This window comes from Nannospalax galili, unplaced genomic scaffold (genome assembly GCF_000622305.1).
Source record: "Nannospalax galili isolate Female #2095 unplaced genomic scaffold, S.galili_v1.0 scaffold154, whole genome shotgun sequence".
In the NCBI taxonomy this organism is placed as follows: Eukaryota; Metazoa; Chordata; class Mammalia; order Rodentia; family Spalacidae; genus Nannospalax; species Nannospalax galili.
In genome coordinates, this window is record NW_008335281.1 from 1,849,653 (window position 1) to 1,868,366 (window position 18,714).

At 40.9% G+C, this 18,714-nt stretch overlaps 1 protein-coding gene across 3 annotated transcripts in view; it reads right to left on the reverse strand.

Moving 5' to 3' along the window:
* Aig1 (androgen induced 1) overlaps window positions 1-18,714 on the reverse strand; it is a 261,519-nt gene that overhangs the window by 200,166 nt on the left and 42,639 nt on the right. For 2 of the 3 annotated variants that reach the window (XM_008829822.2, XM_008829823.3), the window contains exon 2: window positions 11,396-11,551. The exons of the other annotated variant lie outside the window; for it this stretch is intronic. In XM_008829822.2, the coding sequence (XP_008828044.1) occupies window positions 11,396-11,551 (156 nt within the window). The remainder of the gene's footprint in view (window positions 1-11,395; window positions 11,552-18,714) is intronic. 3 annotated transcript variants of the gene reach the window in all.

The window sequence follows — 18,714 nt, forward strand, 5'->3', positions numbered from 1 at the left end:
CACTTGGATCCTTGGCACCTGTGTATGGATATAAAGTCATTGAGTAGATTTCAATGGTAATGTTTATCATGTCTACTACTTAACATGAAGTAAATTTTTATGCTTCCTCCTCAAATATAACTCATTTTTTTAAATTTGTTGATTTTTCTGCTCTAACAGGAGTCTTCTCGGTACTTTGGACTCTTTTTATGCTCTGGATAGGGGAACTTTGAAGCTTCCTTCTGTCGAGTCATCAGCACTTCCTGAAAGCATTCTTCTAATTTTGTAGGATTTTCAAGGCAAACCACAGGGAGGGAGGAAAGTCCTTAGGTTCAAGTACCAATGTCCTTTTCGGCCATCCTTTTAACCTTGGGCATGATTTATGTTCGGGGTTCTTATCTCATGGTTCTTTACCATGTTCACTGGGTGAACAATGAGCAGACAAGCAGAGAGACAATGTGGGAGGCTCCTTCAGTTCCCTCTGTGATGCAGGTCTCCTCTGTCCTTATACCACATCAAACCTTGCTATGCAGCCCACACTCCTAGCATGTGTAGGCTTCTATGTGTGAATCAAGTACAGACCCAAGCTACAAAGAAACAGACCTTCTCCAGAGAAGAACTTCTGGAAAAGTTGCTCTTCAAAGAGTTTGGGAGGGAGTGCGCTGGTTTGGCAGTACTGCATATGAACTACAGCTCTCTCTCCCCTAGTGATCTCCCACCTCCTCATCTTCCCACCTTAGTGTCTGAAACAGCCACAGCTGTGCCTCAGCATTTGTCCCCGAGAGAGAAAAAAAACTTGATGAATGAAAGTCTTACTGGAGGCTGGCTATCTGTAGTAACAGAAGCAAATCACCCACGCAGTAATCACTGGCACAACGAAGTTAATGAATTATGTGTGGGTGGAAGGTCCAAAAGGTTCTTCCTTCAGGGAGAAAAGGTTTTTATAACTGGCTGATATAACATAGTACACACTAATCCAGCCAAAGCAGGTAAGAGCTACCTCAAAACACCCTCAGGAACTACAGTAGCTGCTGGAGTGCCCACACAGCAAATGTTTCTTTTTCTATGTAGGAAACAGTAATTGGGCTGGAAAGATTGGGCGGGGGTTGGGGGGGGGTAAGAAAGAGAGAGAAAAGAAGCTGGGTAAAGAAGGAGGTAAGTAAAGAGGAACAAAAATATCAAAGTCCATTTGAGTTTGGTTTTTTTTTCCTTGTCTTTTTGGGACAGAGTCTCTCTGTAGTCCCAGCTGGCCCGGAACTCTCTATGTAGACCAGGCTGGCCTCAAACTCACAGAGCTTCACCTGCCTCTGCCCCCCAAGTGCTGGGATTAAAGGCGGGCGACACCACCCCTGGCTTCCTTTATTCAACACTCTGCATCTTGTCCCTGGGACCCACATGGGGATCTTACTGAAGATAAGACTCAACCATTTTACAAGGTACACTTATTATTTCATGTTACCTAGATCAAGTCTAGGGGCTGGAGAGATGGCTCAGCAGTTATGAGTACTGATTGGTCTTGTAGAGGACATGGATTTGGATTCCCAGCAGCCACATGGCAGCTAACAACTGTTTGTAACCCCAGTTCCAGGGGATCCGATGCCTTCTTCTGACCTCCACAGGCAATGCATGACATGGGTGTACTTACAGACAAGCAGGCAATACACTAATACACATAAAATAAAAATCATAAAATATTTTTAAAAATCAAGTCTAAATATTTGTCTTCTCTATTATCAAGTATGTATTTTTTTACTTAGCAATTAAAATATACAAAGAAGATAGTTTCATTTTCTGAGATATTTTCGTAACCTTTTTGCTCAGAGGGACTGGGTCCTCTGTAAAATGATGTACAGGAGAATGATAATTTTCTATAATTTCCAAGGGTCAGGTGTTAAATGAAGATCATACTCCTTCAACCTGGCTATCTAGGTTTCTGAGCTGGTAGTCTAAAACAAGGCCCACCAGTGACAAGTTTTGTAGGGAGTGTTAGAAGTTAAACATAAACCATTTAGTCAACTGTCCAAGAAATTTGCTTTTCTCTCAGGAAAACTTCAAATGTTAGATTTAGGTAATTGTGATAATACTGGTAAGAATGCACTCAAAATGGTATTGGGGGAAAGATTGGAAAAACACAGCTTTCTTGAATACAACAGAAGTGCTCATGCTTAGTGTCATTGTCTGTACTGCATGTACTTCTCATACTAGAATAAGCATAAAGAGAGAGAAAGGAGGCCGGGTAAAGAAAAGCCTATTAAAAGCCTATTAATCCTATTCATTTTTATTTACTTTACAATTTACTGTTATTTTCAAAATTTGTACTTACAATATCTCTTGAAAGGCCTAAATTTGTTTGGGCAACAATGCACCCATCCGCTAAGGACAAACTATAGTTACTTGAAGCTTTTGGATAGCCTCACTGAATTTTGCTTTTCTGGAACCCCACACAGCTCATTTTAGCCATATGATGGTTCTAACCAATGAGGCCTATGGGGAAATTTACTCTTGAAGGTTCTAGGAGCTGTGCTTTTGTGTGATGAGGAAAAATCCTTAGAGAGGCACCCTAAAGAGTTTTAACTCTCTTTATGTCTTGGAAGTAGACAGAAGAGATGTGATCCCTGATGCTTTATCAAATCTTATAACCTTAGGTAGCAAGTCTAAAATCAACAAAGATGATACTGAAGACAGAAAAATGAAAAATACAGGGGCTGGAGAGATGGCTCTGTGGTTAATAAACCCTTCCTGCTATTTGGGAGGACCAGAGTTCATCTCTCAGCATCCACATTGGGCAGTTCACAACTGCCTTGAACTCCAGCTCCAAGGGATCTAACACCCTTTTCTGTCCTCTGTGGGCACCTGTGCATGCACATGCACAGAAACACACACACAACACATACACATGAAAATTAATAAATCTTTAAAAAAATGGAAAATAGAAAATGCTCAAGCAATACTGAGCAGCATCATTCTGAAACTGCCTATCTGTAGGCCCCATTTCATGAGACATTAAATACCTTTATTGCTTGAGCCACAGCTGGAAAGACCACCCTCAACTAATATCTAACTGTGTCTAATATTAAGGTTAGGCATAGCTCTCAATCCATAGAATCAGCAGTGAATGAAATTCATAATCTCTCTGGCTTCCAAGTCAGAGAAGACATGTAGTGCCAACTAAAAGAATAATTATATAATATGTCGGGACTGGAGAGATGGCTCAGTGGTTAAGAGCACTGACTGCTCTTGCAGAGGACCTGGGTTTGATTCCCAGCACCCACATGGCGGCTACAAACTGTCCTTAACTCCAGTTCCAGGGGAATCCTGTGGTCACCACCAGTGGTGGCTACTGCTCTGCTCTCCCTGGGCTGAAAACACTCTTCTGCTTGCCATGGGCTAAGGCTGCTCTTCTGCTCACCTGCTGCTGAGGCAGCTCTTCTGCTTGCCCTGTGCTGCCTCCTGTCATCACCGCTTCTGCCGGGTCCCGGACCCCAGGGCTGGTGAGGAGACTGTGTCAACAGAGCCGCATTCAGACACAGGAGACCAGGTTCAGTGACACAGGTCTGGTTTATTGCAGGAAGGCACAAGCTTATATGGGGTAGTGGTCCAATCACAAATCACAAAGTAGGATACCCTATTAGCATAATAGACTTAACATCCTATCACAGAATAGCAGGTAGGATGCCTCATTAGCATACGGGGTTTCAGATTACAGAGCCTGAATTCCTGGAAACCACATGACCCTAACTGTTGCAATATCTAAGTGTTGCAATTTGGATTCCAAGGGTGGTGATTAGGGAGTGGTGAGCTCTAGGCATCAGTCTCATGATCTGCCAATGGGAGCAAATGTCACAAGGCCTTCCTTGTGGCTCCAGCAGTCAGGCTGTTGCCTTGGGCCTGCTGTATGGCTGTCATTAAGACTTTCACCCTAGGCTCAAGCCTGTCTCCCACATCTCCCCCATTTTTTATTTTTCATGGCATTGTACCACACAGGTGCACTCATGTACGTGCAGGCAATACATTCATACACATAAAATAAAAATAATAAATATTTAAAAATTACCATTAAATATATAATATGTCAGCAAGTGGTAACCATTATAGAGAAATCAAGTAAAAAAAGGAACTGGAGAGCAAACGGAGGTTAATTCCTACAGATTATTCACACGGAGGCTCAGCTGAGAGCTGGTCATCTGAGCAGAGGTTTAAACTAAGGAAAAGAATGAGCAGTAATTTACTTTGACTCAACGAAAAATGAACTGGCTTTTAAAAAACATGTATTAAATTTCACACAATATATTTTGATCATATTTAGACCCCCTTCCCTATCTGTACCCTTCTTAATGCCACCCTCCAATTTCATGTACTCTGTCATATATCTTAAGGCCTAGCAGTCAAATTTGTGTCTGTCTTCAAATGTCCTTCATTGTGGGTTCATCCACTGAAGCCTGGCTAATCTATCTAGCATCACATCCTTAAAGAAAACTGACTCTCTCTCTTCCCGCAGTTATCAGTAGCCAACAGTCAGTTCCTCAGCTAAGGCTGGGCTTCTTACTGACTTTCCCACTTCTATGCTGGGATTCTGTCTGGCTTGAGAATGCATGGGTCTTGTGCATGCGGTCACATTGCTATGAGTTCATACGAGTAACTTCTCAGCTGTCTGGAAAACTCTGTTTCCTGTGGTCATCCACCACCTCTGACTCATAGAATTTCTGCCCCCTCTTCTGCAATAGTCTTTGAGCCTTGAGTGGCAGTTTGATATAGGTGCCCTATTCAGGGATAAACACTGAAGTCTCTTATTCTCTGCGCTTTGGCCAGTTGCTCATTATATTTTTGTTTATTTATTGAGCGTATGTGTGTCAGTGTGCTTGCACATGTTTTGCATGTGTTCCACAGTGTGAGAGTGGAGGTCAGAGGACAACTGGTGGGTATTGGTTTTCTTTTGCCAGGACTACACGCAGGTCATCAGGCTTAGTGGCAGGTGACTGGACCTATTGTCATGAACTGGGTTTTTTAACCAAATACTACTTGACTGATATTTTTAATCTCAGGGATGAAAAAAAGAAAAAGAGCGTTTAAAGAAACAATATATTGGTTGTGGATTTAGCTCAGTGGTAGAGCACTTGCCTAACAAGTGCAAGGCCCTGGGTTCGGTCCTCAGCTGGGCGGGGGCCGGGGGGGGAGGGTACAAAAAGAAACAATATATCAGGTAAGACTTAAAGAAGCTAGAAAAGGGTTTGATTTTAGATACTTATATGGAAATTTTGTACAGTATTAGCAGTCAGTAATTATATTTTAAAGTTAGATCCATAGTTTATAGAATAAAATTAATGAAGTACTTAAAAATATTTCCCCTTAAATTTCAAAAAAAAGGAAACACATTTGCTTTTAGTTATAATCTCAAATAGAATCAAATTATCTTCCTCTGTGTGTTACATCAACATGTTAAAATTAGCAATTAGGGTTGACAAGATGGCTCAGCAGGTAAGCTTCCTACCAAGCTTGACCACCTGAGTTCTATCCCTGGGACCCACGTGGCAGAAAGAAAAAACCAACTGTGGCAAGATGTCCTCTGACCTCCACATGCAGGTTGTGGCATACCCTACACATGAGCTGAGGACACCTTTGAACCCAGGGAGTTCAAAGCCCAGCCGCTGCACCTTACACACACACACACACACACACACACGCACGCACACACACACAAATAATAAATACATACTTTAATTAGCACCTAATACAAAATGCTTTTTCCCATTTAAGTCAATCTCTTACATTTAAAAATCAGTAAGGAAACTAACTTTGAGTTATAGGAGTATGAGGATCTAAACTTACATACGTCTCAAAACTTTTTCAAGGTAGTTTAGGCTTAGCTAGTATGTCAACAAATGAAGACTTCTGAGAACTGCTTTTGGAAATAACTGCAATATACTTTTCTCTTAGAGTTTGCACTGAGATTGTTAAATTCCACTTTGCACATGTTTCCTAACAAAGAGGTACCACACTGCCCTCACAAGCAAAAGCAAGCTTTAGGGAGCTGGCACATATAGAAGCTTCAAGTCTTTACAAGACATTATTATAATAGCAGAAACCATTACTTAGAAAATAACTTTAAAATTAAATTCAGTACCAACAAATTCTAGACAAGTTCAGTTACACACATGTGGGTTTGCTCTGACCCTCTGGATGCCCATCCATGGTTAGAAAAGATCCTGATCTCCAGGGCCTCCACAGACCTATCCAGAGAGGGGCATCCACTTCTTCACCCTGGGATGGCTAGGCCAGCAACTGGGCTGAAGCAACCCAAGGCAGCACCAGGACAAAGACGCATTGGCGAAGTGGTAAGATTTGATTGTGTGTACTATTCAAGCTCAGCAGCTGCAAATGAACAGGATTGCATAGGCCTGAATGAACAGAAAACGTGGAATTGTGCTTTTCCATGGATGGCAGTTGGAGACACATCTAGGGTCTCCGAGAGCAGCACTTACATACCCTTCATACTCTTTGATTTCCATTTTTGGTTCAAAGAGGATCCTACTTTCTTAACTATAATGGGATCTGCCAGCATAAAAGTCAACAAACTTGCAGGAGACAAAAGGCATTCTCCATTTGATTGTTCCTAATGAACCTCAGTGCTTCCAGACCACATCATGTCACAGGATTATTTGTAACGTTTCTTTAAAAGGGTGACAGGGTTCAGAAATGAACTGCACATGGGAAGAACAGCCTCCTGTGGGTTATCCCTGTGAAATGAGTTGCAAGGCTTGGGGAGTGGTGGTGGTTTCCGGCCATTAGTGTTACTAATCAAGGCCAGCTTTGCTTTTATGGGAATTGACACAGATCAGGATGATACATGCTATGTTCACTCAAGCAACTCTGCCTGATTTCTTCAAGTCCCACTGAAACAAAAGTGTACTCCAATTACCTTTGATTGGAATGTTTCATTATTTTTACATATCCTTGAGGTAAGAGAGGCCGCTGCCGCACTGCCTGCATTAGGTCCATAGGGCACCAAATCTTATTCACTACTTCATGTTCAAATAAAGCAATTACTGTCAGCTCTCAATTAACCTTGCTCCTGGAGGAAGCATTAGTGTACAAACTACAAATCCGAGACAACGTATGTGTGAATTTCTTGCTGTTTTGGTTGCAACTGAAGTGGGAGAAGGAGAGAAGCAGGCAGGCAGACAGACAGACAGACAGACAGACAGACAATATAAACCAAGAAAAGCTCTGGTCAAGAAATGATTTCACAACAATTTGAGCAGAGAGGATAAAGTCAGCTGCCCTGTTTTAATGCCTTTTGCCCAAATCATGAAGCAAAAATAATATTTCATTCCCGGTAATGAACTGACAAATATAAAGTGTGATGTGGAGGAACTCAGTATAAAGCAATAGAATACTCTGAGGTTAGCAGTCACCCTGCAGTCAGGGTAACAGAATTGGGGACATCTCTGGGGACCCTAGGGGGTTCAAAGACCAGCCTCTTCACCTTCCACTTGGAAACTCAAGCCAGGTCAATGCTCCTCTGTCTCAGAGAAGATGTTGGGATGCTTTGCTTGGTGAAATTCTTAAAATATTTTATTAATTATTTTTATTTTATGTGTATGAGTGTATTGCCTGCATGTATGTATGTAAGTGCACCCATGTCATACAATGCCCATAGAGGTCAGAAGAGGGCATCAGATTCCCCTGGAACTGGAATTATGGACAGTTGTTAGCCTTTATATGGGTGCTGGGAACCAAACCTGGGTCCTCTGCAAGTACAGCTAGTGTTCTTAACTGCTGAGCCATGTCTCCAGCTCTGCTTGGTGAGATCTGGATTGCTTCAAATGCTAACTTTAATACCTTGGCTACATGATAAGCAGTTTTTTAATGTGTATGAGTGTATTACCTCCATGTACATAAGTGCACCCATGTCATACAATGCCTGAGGAGGTCAGAAGAGAACATCAGATCCCCTGGAACTGGAGTTAGGGACCATTGTTAGCTGCCATGTGGGTACTGGGAATTGAACCTTGGTCTTCTGTAAGAGCAATCAGCGCTCTTAACCACTGAGTCATCTCTCCAGCCCCCATGATAAAAATTTTCATACTACAGACTCCTGCAGGTATCTTAACTTGTGTCCATGAGGTACTGGGCACTAATGCTATTCTCAGCCCTCTGCTGTCAAAAGCCCTCCAGGCTAGGTACCACCTTCCATTCCAGGAGCCTGGGGTGAGTAACCCTATCTCCAGAGTGACATTTTCTGAGTTATTTCCCAGGGCCTCAATGCAGAAAGAATTCACATTTTAACAAGGAAGAAAGTCTTAAGTGATAAGAACAAACTCCATTGGGATTCTAGACCCTTCTGAACAGACAGAGAAATGAGAAAGTTTCCGGAGGGTAGAGGAGGGTGAAGTCACTGCAAAGACAAAGACGCACCGAAAGTGAAATTGGGAAGAAACATTAGGAAAAGGGGAAAAAAATTACAAAATGTACAGTGGTTTGGCAAAATGTATTTTGGGTTAAAATTCTAACAGTTAAATTCCTATCATCAATAAAATTAATGGAATTTCAGAAGAATCCATCAGTCGGGTGGGTTTTTTTTTTTTAATCTCAAAATGATTTTTTTTCTCATTAGAGAGAGAAGTGTGGTGGGCAATAAGTGAACAGATATGAAGTCAAATGACAGAGTAACGAAGAAACGGGAGACACAGTGGAAAGCATCTGATTTTTAGGGAATACCAGCAAAATCTTTTCTTAATACGGGAGGAGAAAATACAGAAGGGGAAAGGAGGAAGTGAAAGAAATCCAAGAAAGGAATTGTTTTAATTAAGGAAAAATGGTAAGCTAGTATCTGGAAAAGGAGAAAGTGACTCAACAGGGAAGATTAAGAAAGCTAGAACCAGTGACTGTCAATATCTGTGCAAAGAAAAAAAGAGCTAAAGAAACTGGAGAAGGTGCACATCTCTCTCTAAACTTGTCATATGAATGTGCAGAGCTCTAGTCGCCTCCTGTACACCAGGAAGGACAGCAGGCACTAGGGTACAGGGCTAAGACATAGCCTGCTGCCAGGAGATTCCCGGCCAGGAAAGGTACACTCACAGTCCCAGAGAACGCTGTGCTGTGACTTGTAGTTAAAAGCGGAGTGGTGAGGATGAAAAGGTTTGCTCCTCTCCCTTCTTTTACATGGACAAAATAACAGAAGAAGAAAAAATACGGAGGAACACATCAGGCATTATAAAACAAATAAGCAAATCACAAAGCACGCAGAATAAAACTGGACCCTGGGAGCTGACAAATCTCTAAGCCTCAAGCACAAAAAAGTACAGAAAGTTGCCCTGGACATGTTACAGATCTCCAAAAGACACAAATATGCTTCTGAGGGGAGAGACAGACTTTGAGCTTGAGTCAGAATTTGCCTATAGAGGCAGGGTGACAGGTAAGGAAGGAGTGGTTGGGAAAGCATGCTAGGATCTCTCTATGATTTCAGGCTTGTACAGGTCTCAAATGCCTGATTCAAGTGGTCCTCCTACTTCAGCCTCCTGAGTTGCTTGGACTACAGGTATGTGCCACTGTCCATAACTTACCTTTACATTGCACTACTATTGTATTTTTTTCTAGCCAACAAATGCATCCAGAGACAATGGAGAAATTCAATGAAAAAGGGTTAAAAAGAAAAAAAAAAGAATTATATACAGATGCATTTTTATACAGAAACTTGGGATTTCTAGATATAACTATTTTATGAAGAGCATGTATTATTACATTTTATGCCATGGAAATTTTCTCTTACATAACTGATGGAAAGTATTTGAATTTTTTTTCTGAGACAAGGTTTCCCTATGTAGCCCAGGATGGCCTGGAACTCAGCAATCCTCTTGCCTCAGCCTCCAGAGTGCTGGGATTAGAGGTCCGTATTAGTATACTGGCTAAGTATTTGAATTTTATAAGGTTAAAAAAACCAAAGAGGACAATATTATATAATATGCAAAGCATTTAAACAAGAAAATGTGAGAGATTGTTTTGATGGCTTCAGTGTAAGCACTCTTGCATTACAAAGGTTTTCAAAAGACAAGGATGAAGAACAAGGTTTAGGACTGGGTTAGAATGCTCTTCTGACACTCAGGTTACTCTCAAGGGCTCAGGGCTGCTGGACTCAAGAAAATCAGCTCAGTACTCAGAAAAGGGCAACTCGGTGCCAAACATGTGGAAGTCTCTGCCAACTACAGACCTGGCAAATAAGAAAAAGAACCAAAGGCAGGATCTAAAGAACTTTTTGACTCTTTTCACAATGAAGTTTAAACTTGGTACATGTGGCAGCCACATCTCCAGAGCTGCTGTTTGCTCCAGAAATCAACTAACAAATGAAATGTCTCAAACTGAATTATGTAACATACTCTGACTTGCCTTCACAGTTTGAGACACACATTCTCTCACTCTGCTGGCTATACACAAGTTAAAAACTCTCTGGGGTCCCATGGGGCTTGTGAAGAACATGGTTTGTGTGCAGACAATGGAAAATTAACAGACTGTAAAGGAAACTAAGCTACGATGAGAATCTAACTGAAAACAAAGAAATCAATGAGGCCAGAAGACCCAAACATCGAGTGGCATTTACCTAAGTGATATTAGCTAATGGCACAGATGGCTAAGTGAAGTCTTAATTAATGTTGATTTCCTCTTGAGTTGGGGCTGAGCCGTGCAAAAATCCTGTGTGTGTGTGTGTGTGTGTGTGTGTGCACTTACATGCGCACATACAGGTTGTATGTGAATGTAGGCATGCCAGCAAGTCCCAAGGATCCACCAATCTCTGCCTCCCCAGCACTGGGACTACAAATGCATACCACCACACCCAGATTTTTTACATAGGTTCTGGGGATCAAATGCAGGTCCTTGGGTTTTTACAGCAAACACTTCACTGACTGAGCCATATTTCAGGCCCCACATGCTAAATCTCAATCCCCCAGAATCTCACAGTGTGACAGTCTGGGCATTTAAAGAAGTAGGTGAGGCTAGATGAGGCCACTGGAGAATCTTGATCAGTATAACTGGTCTCCTTCTAAGATGAGGAAATCAGGGCTCAGACTGCCACAGAGGGAAGAGAGTGTAACAGACAGTGCAAAGGCACCTTCTTGAAGCCAGAGACAGGCCTCAGAAGAAATCGACCCTGTGACACCTTGATCTCACACATCCAGTTCCCAGCATTGTGAGAGTATAAATTTATGTCTGAGGTTCTGGTAGCCTCAGAAAACAAAAAGAAACAAACAGGCCTGAATATAGCTCAATGGTAGAGCTTTGTTTGGCATCCGTGAGGTCCTAGGCTCAGTCCTTATTACCACCAAAAGGAAGAAATCTATGGAGAACCCTCTTTTTTGTGTTAACAGGTCTGAAGCAAGACCCATGCTTCTTCTGTAATAAATACATTCTGCATCATACTCACAACCCCAACGGGAAAGGCCAGCACAGCCAACATCCAGTCCCGGAGGGAGATGAGCTTCCTGAGCTGCCTCTCTTGTTCTTGGTTCCCGCTCCCTCTGGTCAGAAGACTGGAAAGATCAGTCAGCACGCAGATGCCGAAGAAGACGGCCTGGATAACCTGCAGGAAGACAATGGTCCTAAGTGATCAGTAAGCACTGAAGGGACCCAAGCTGTAGAACACAAAGGGAGCTGCGTGTTTCCAACATGACACATGAAAAGACAAGACCAAAAGCTTCTTTAAAGAGCTCACTCTAGGAGCTGGAGCAATAGCTCCACAGTTAAGAGTACTGGCTGTTTGGGCTGGAGAGATGGCTCAGCAGTTAAGAGCACTGATGGCAATTGCAGAGGACCCGGGTTCGATTCCCAGCACCCACATGGCAGCTAACAACTGTCCTTCACTCCAGTTGCAGGGGAATCCAAAACCCTCTTCTGACTTCCGCGGCATTGCACAACATGGGTGCACTCACATACATGTAGGCAATACACTCATATACATAAAATAAAAATAATAAAATACTTTTAAAAAAAGAGTACTGGCTGTTCTTGCAGAGGACCTGGGTTTGATTCTCAGCACCCACATAGCAGCTAGCAACCACCCATAACTCCAGTTCCAAGGGAATCCAACACCTTCTCTTCTGACCTCCATGGGTGTTGCACAACATAGGTGCACTTACATACATGCAACCAATACACTCATACACATAAAATAAAAATAATAAAATATTTTAAAAGAGCTCACTCTCCAAATACAAAACAGATCTTTATCATTACTATAAATGAGAACATTCATCTTACTTCCATGCCTCCCTCAACCCCCGACCCCACACAAGGTTCAGGGAACATCAGAGAAGAAGGCGTGGAAAGATTGTTAGAGTCAGAGGTTAGAAAGAACTGGTAGGAAACAGTGTTCTAGACATGACAGGACTACTGTACTCATGAACTCACAGATGCTTTGGCTGCCTGAACCTACACAGGATCAAGCCAGTCAAAATTCTAGTATAGATGGGTGAGATGCTCACAAACCCCACCCTTAGCTGAAGACTTGCTGGGGTAAGAACTGTCAGCTTTCTCCAGAGATATGGCCTCTGACATATTGCCCATGCTCCAGTGGATAGTCCTACATCCATGCACATAAGAGCAGCACTGACTGAACTCAATAGGATATAGAAGGTTGGGAGGGAAATGAGGAGGATTTAGAGGGGGATGGGAGAAGATACGATCAAAATACACTGTATACATAAAGAAAATCTCAAGAATAAAATGTTTCAAATTATGCTACCTTAAAAAGACCTGCCACCCTGAGTGTGGTTGGTGGCACACACTTTAATCTCAGCATTTGGGAGGCAGAGGCAGGTGACTGTGAATTCCAGACCAGCCTGGTCTACATAGGGAGTTCCAGGTCAATCATGGGCACATAGTGAGACTCTATCTCAAAACAAAACAAACAAATATAACAACCTCAACAACAAAAAAAAAAAAGGAAGGAAGGAGGAAGGGAGGGAGGGAGGGAGGAAGGAAGGAAGGAAGGAAGGAAGGAAGGAAGGAAGGAAGGAAGACCTGTCATCAACTGGTGAACACAGAATTTGAATAAATGCTTCAAAATGAAAAAAATGTATTTCCATTTTCCTGTGGACAGTAAAGATACACACAAACACACACACACACACACACACACACACACACACATGCACACCTAAGGAGAGAATATTAAGCAAGAATATTAATTACCAAAGTAGCATTTGCCTTATGTTAAAGTATCACATCTACACTCTGGTCATACTCCCTAGTGAGGTCTGGCAAATATCTAAGGATGGAAAGCTAAAGGATGACTATAGTCTGAATAATATGCTAAATGGAGAAACCAAGTATATGAGTTAATCCCTTGGATTTAGGGATTTTTTTCACTGCAGGAAGTGATAGAAAGTTGGTCACAGACAAATCAACTAAACACAAAAATCCAAATTTTGATATGGAGCAAGTTTCTTTTGTCAAGCCTGAACTAAATGGCTTCCCTAGGTTTTCAGTAGTTATGCAGTCAAATCTTTCGAAAGTAATATACATATGGACACTGGGGCTGTTTCCCCTATAGACCTGTATTTCACTGGTATGAAATGTTTCCAAACTGTTTAAAAACAAAAATTCTAAAGCTAATGGCCTTCATATTTTTGTTGCAGTGTTTGTAGTCCAACATTACAAACAGCTGAACAACAAGAACAAAACACCTGACTCTTAAATTCAGTTTTTAAGAGTGGTCCTGAACTTAGAGATATCTCTTAGAACTATTTCTTGGAACTGTGCTGATGGAACTGTCTCTGGAACTCTGTGTCTTGAGTCAGGCCCAAGCCATGATTTTATTCAAAATGGTTTTTCCAGCCTCGATTGGGAAGTACAAGTTTGGTCCCACCCTTACCTTAATAGACCAGTCTGCCTTTTCATCCCTAGTTCTAAAATACCTCATCCATCCAAGGTTAATCATCTTTTCCAGTCTTCACTGTGTGCAATGAAAGGCGGGTGTGTGACCTTTCAACACTTTGATACATTAATTCTCAAGCATACCCACATTCATTCATTCATTATATTTTTAGGTAGAGTACCAAACTAAAGTTCCCAGGAGGTTCTGAGGTTGTCAGGCACCCAGATCATAAGACACAAGAGCACATGGTCTTGCTGGAGTTAATTAAAAGTCAGTCATGAATGGTGGCACAGGCCTTTCTTTAATCCCAGCACTCAGAGAAGCAGAGGCAAGGGGATTTCTCTGAGACTGACGCTAGCCTGGTCTACTTAGCGAGTTCCATGACAGTTGGGGCTACAGGGAGACCTTGTCTCAAAACACCAAAAAAAGAAAAAAAAAGAAAAAATAAGTCATTAGTCCAGGTCATGTAGATTTTATAAAAGTCATCCTGACATTTTGTAATATCGTAGGCTACTTATTTCAATCCTTTTCTTCCAACTCACCTTCCTCTACTTTTAAGATCTGGCTAATCATAGCAGACTTTGGTGAGTCAAGAAGCTGATGAGGACTGTACTGTACACAAAAATTCTATTTTTTTTCTATAAGCAAAAGGAAATAGAAATTTGGCTTGGTACCAATGAAGCATAAATATGTGAAAACCATTTATTTGTTTTATGTAGCCTGGGCAATAAGGAAATTTGGTGGTGTGGGGTAAGGTAAAAGGTCTAGTCTAAACTCTTACTACACTTTCCAACTTTACTATCGCTGTTCACATTAAAAGTCCAGGATATACTCAATGGCACCCATCTTGCCTTCAGTTTATGAGTTAAATCATATATTTGGGCTTATCCTCTAAATATATGTCAACTTCTTCAGCTATTAATGCAAACACTTTTGTAACTGTTGATTATATAGATTAAACATACCTTACTCAAAAATCAAAATTCTCCAAAATGAGAAAAATTTGAGTCTCAACATGTCACCACAGGTAGGAAATGCCACTCTTGACCTCATCTGATGGGTCAAAATCAAAATAAGATGCACAATACAATTCATTCAGCATCCCTAAGGGGAAAAGGACCTTCCAAGCCCCTTCATCTGTGCTACACAAACTGTATTTTATGAGCCACGTGATCAGTATTGCATGAAATTACCTTTGAACTAAATGTACAGTCACTGAAAGCAGGAACTACAAAACTGTTTTCTTATTTCTAAGCGGAGGGACAGACAAAGTTTATGGGTTGCTACTGTTTCTTTAACTCACTGGCTGGGGTACCCATCCATGGAAGTCGAACTAAATGTACAGTCACTGAAAGCAGGAACTACAAAACTGTTTTATTTCTAAGCGGAGGGACAGAGAAAGTTTAGGGGTTGCTACTGTTTCTTTAACTCACTGGCTGGGGTACCCATCCATGGAAGTGTGCTTGCCTGGCATGTACAAGGTCCTGAGGTCAATACCCAGCACTGTGGAGGAAAAGGAAAAGTCTGTCTCTAAGTCCCATTATCAAAATATAATTTCTAAAAATTATGAAGCATTCTACCATGTCCTGAAGAATGGACTGACTTTTGGTTATTCGCTTAAAGAACTAGTTTGCCAATACTGTGACACTACTGTAGATTTCTACACATTTACTAGAATTTGATTCAAGTGACAGTTGACAGATTCTATAGGAGAAATTCTACCTGTACTCTTCTATTGCCTAGATGTACCACTCTGGCCACTACAACTTAAAACTCATGAAACTAACTGTTTAAGATATAATGTTATATGGAGATGTACAAATGGGTCTTGAGCAGGATTACCTTGAAGTATTATTTGGCTCCAACCATTCTACAGAGCTGGCATTTCCAAACCATCAGCTCAGCATGACACATATCTACACCATCTGGCTTTGAGTTCTTAGCAGGCTGGCTGCTCTTATGCTTTTACACCCCATGGAAATGAAGTGGTCAAATGTATCCTATCACTCCAAGAAATATAAATAGAGATGGATCAGAAAAACAAAACAATCCCAGGATATTCTGGAGTCTTTCAAGTGTTTGGGCCTTTAGAATGTGCTCTGTATCTTTTCTCTACCTCCTCACCACTTCCTGTCTATAAATCATAGTTTGCTTACCAAGTCACTTTTCAATGAGGATTTTCATTTTCACAAGTATAAAAATATACCTAAATTCCATTCATATTTTTCAGACATTGGTTTTGTCCAAAATTCAATAGTTTTTCCCTCTTTCTCTGGAATACATTGAATAATTGAAATCCTCTGATTGTACAATAGAGGACACTCATTAGACTCAGGATTTATTTCTAAACATATATAATCTTTTTTTATACAAAAATATTTTATTTCTTTCCAATATATCATCTTCACGATCTTAAATGAAATTAAATTGCTTCTAAATTACAGTCTACATATTAAGTTATATCACTATCTAATTTCTAATTTGTACATTTCTCCTGAACTGAACTCAGACAAGATACAAAAATATGAATTAAGGTAGAAAGAGTAGCAGATGAAATAAGAGAATCATTATTTTAGGATTTTAAAGGACCAAAACACAGTTGTCTTGACCACAAGATTCCCTGGGGCCAGCATCTTAAGCTGCCACATTGTGACAATGTTGTACTTTTGAAAGATTAGTGTAAGGAGTGCCATGTTTGTCGGGAAGATCCTCCTTCTTTTCAAGTTCATTTTAGATGCAATAGACAGAAGTAACAGGAAAAAGGAGCTCTGGGGGGAGCAATGGAAACTGGAGTGACACGACTCATGCAAGGGAGAACTGTGGGGAGAACAGATGGGAAGGAGGCAGCCAGATTTATCGGTGTCATAAAGAGAAGCCTGGAGGAGTCTCTGTGTGAGAACAAGAGCATTAATCAAAGGGGAGATGATAAGGAAGTAACGAAAAAAATGTACCTGGACTCTTTTAACTAGAGAACATAAAGGTGTGACCTGACATTGAGTGAATCTATATGCAATCCAAAGAACAGTAGACAGGCAGTTTATATATACTTTATCTCTCCATTTCCATCTACAGTATAAGACCTTTCAGAGCAGAAGAGGTTGTTTTGTTCTCAGTTCATAAAACTTTCAATGAACTCCTTACTGGAAATCAACCTATGCAATATCTGCGTAGTGAGAACAGAATTTACCGAAGGAATTTAACATTTGGAAAGGCTGTGAGAATCATCCGCCAGCCTCACTGTAACAATGGCTCTTCAAAGAAATTCCCTCATTCCACAGCTACCTGATGTTTTAGTAATGCATGATGCCTTTTCCCTTTCACAGGATCAAGACTGAAAGTCAAAGATAACTCAGCACCATGAGATGGTGACTCAATGAAGAGTCAGATGAGAGAATTCTGTGAGGGTTTCCTTTGGTTTTGTTTCATGTGTCTTCCTTGCTGGAGCCCTCTAAACATCTTGTAGCAACTCTACAGTCACGGGAATGGGTCATCAGCTACTTGGAGTACATGATGTTTAAATGCTACTCTGCTGAGAAATCAATACACTTAAAAGTACATCACGCTGTCTCCCTCCCTCTTCCACTGAGACTATGTCCATCAGTTATACTAGCTGGTGAATTATCCTCTCTGACCCTTAGAGGTTAGCCTGAGCAAGCCAACATGAACCCATCACACTAATGACAGTACCTCTTGTTTTCTAAAACTGTCATTTAAGTGCTACGCTTTAAGCTCAAGCTTTTGCCTTTACCACAAATATTACTGAGGTGGACTAACTACACCATTAAGCACTCAGTCTGCAGAATGTGATTTAGAATCCTTGCCCATGCACACACATTTACCTCATACTGTTCCATCATATTACTGAAAATTGATGAAATAAGCCGCAAGTCACCACTAGCAAGCAATCCATGTAGACATAAAGAAAGAAAAATAAGCCTTTCAGTCAGAAATAATGCACTTTGATAAGCAGCTTTGGAAGAAAAAGGCTTGTCAATGAAATACGTGACAGTATCACACAATCACTTTCAATGTTTAAGTAGAGAGGTGGAAAGTCATCTAAAGGAAGTATTTGGATATGCCTCACAAAGGCACGGGTACAACCATGCCTATTTCACCAAAACTCAGTAAGAGGGCAGCAGGGAACTTTCTAGAGACTCCCTTCAAATCTGCAAATAATGACAGAAAATCCTACCTTAACACAGTGTTCCAATTGCATTTCATGGCTAGTGGGAGGATTCTACTCTGATACCATGAACTATTCAAAAAGAGGAAAGGCTTAAAGGTTCTTATAAACTGTTAATACCAGCATGAATGAATCACTGATGACTTTAACAAGTATTTACTGATTAACCACTAGTTATAATCACTAAGTAAACTAGGAATGCAGAAACTCGGGCTATCAGATGATTCTGCATTGTGCTGCAAATGGGAATATGTTCAGACGGGCCTAACCTCCAATTCAGCAGTATCTGCATTTGAAATATATATGTTGTTTAGTTTAAGCACAATAATAGAAATAAGTTGTCATACAGAGGAAAAAGTGATGCTGCATAAGAAAAAATTCTCATAAGAAAAATGTATATAAAAGTGCATTCAATTTTCTAATATTGCAAAATGCACTTTCTCTAAGTTTTTACTCATGGAGACAATGTATCTCACAGAAGTTGGTTTGAGCGTCAAATCATTAAAGGGCTACAGAAGTCTAAAACCTAAGCCAAGGAAGCCCTGGGCCTGAATCAGGATCAGATGAGCTCTTAAACTATAGATGATGTAGAATTAGATAGTCATATATACCCTATGCAAAATCTGCACACAGTAAAATAAATTACAGGTACACAAAGACAGGTGAAATTGTATTGGTGCACCCA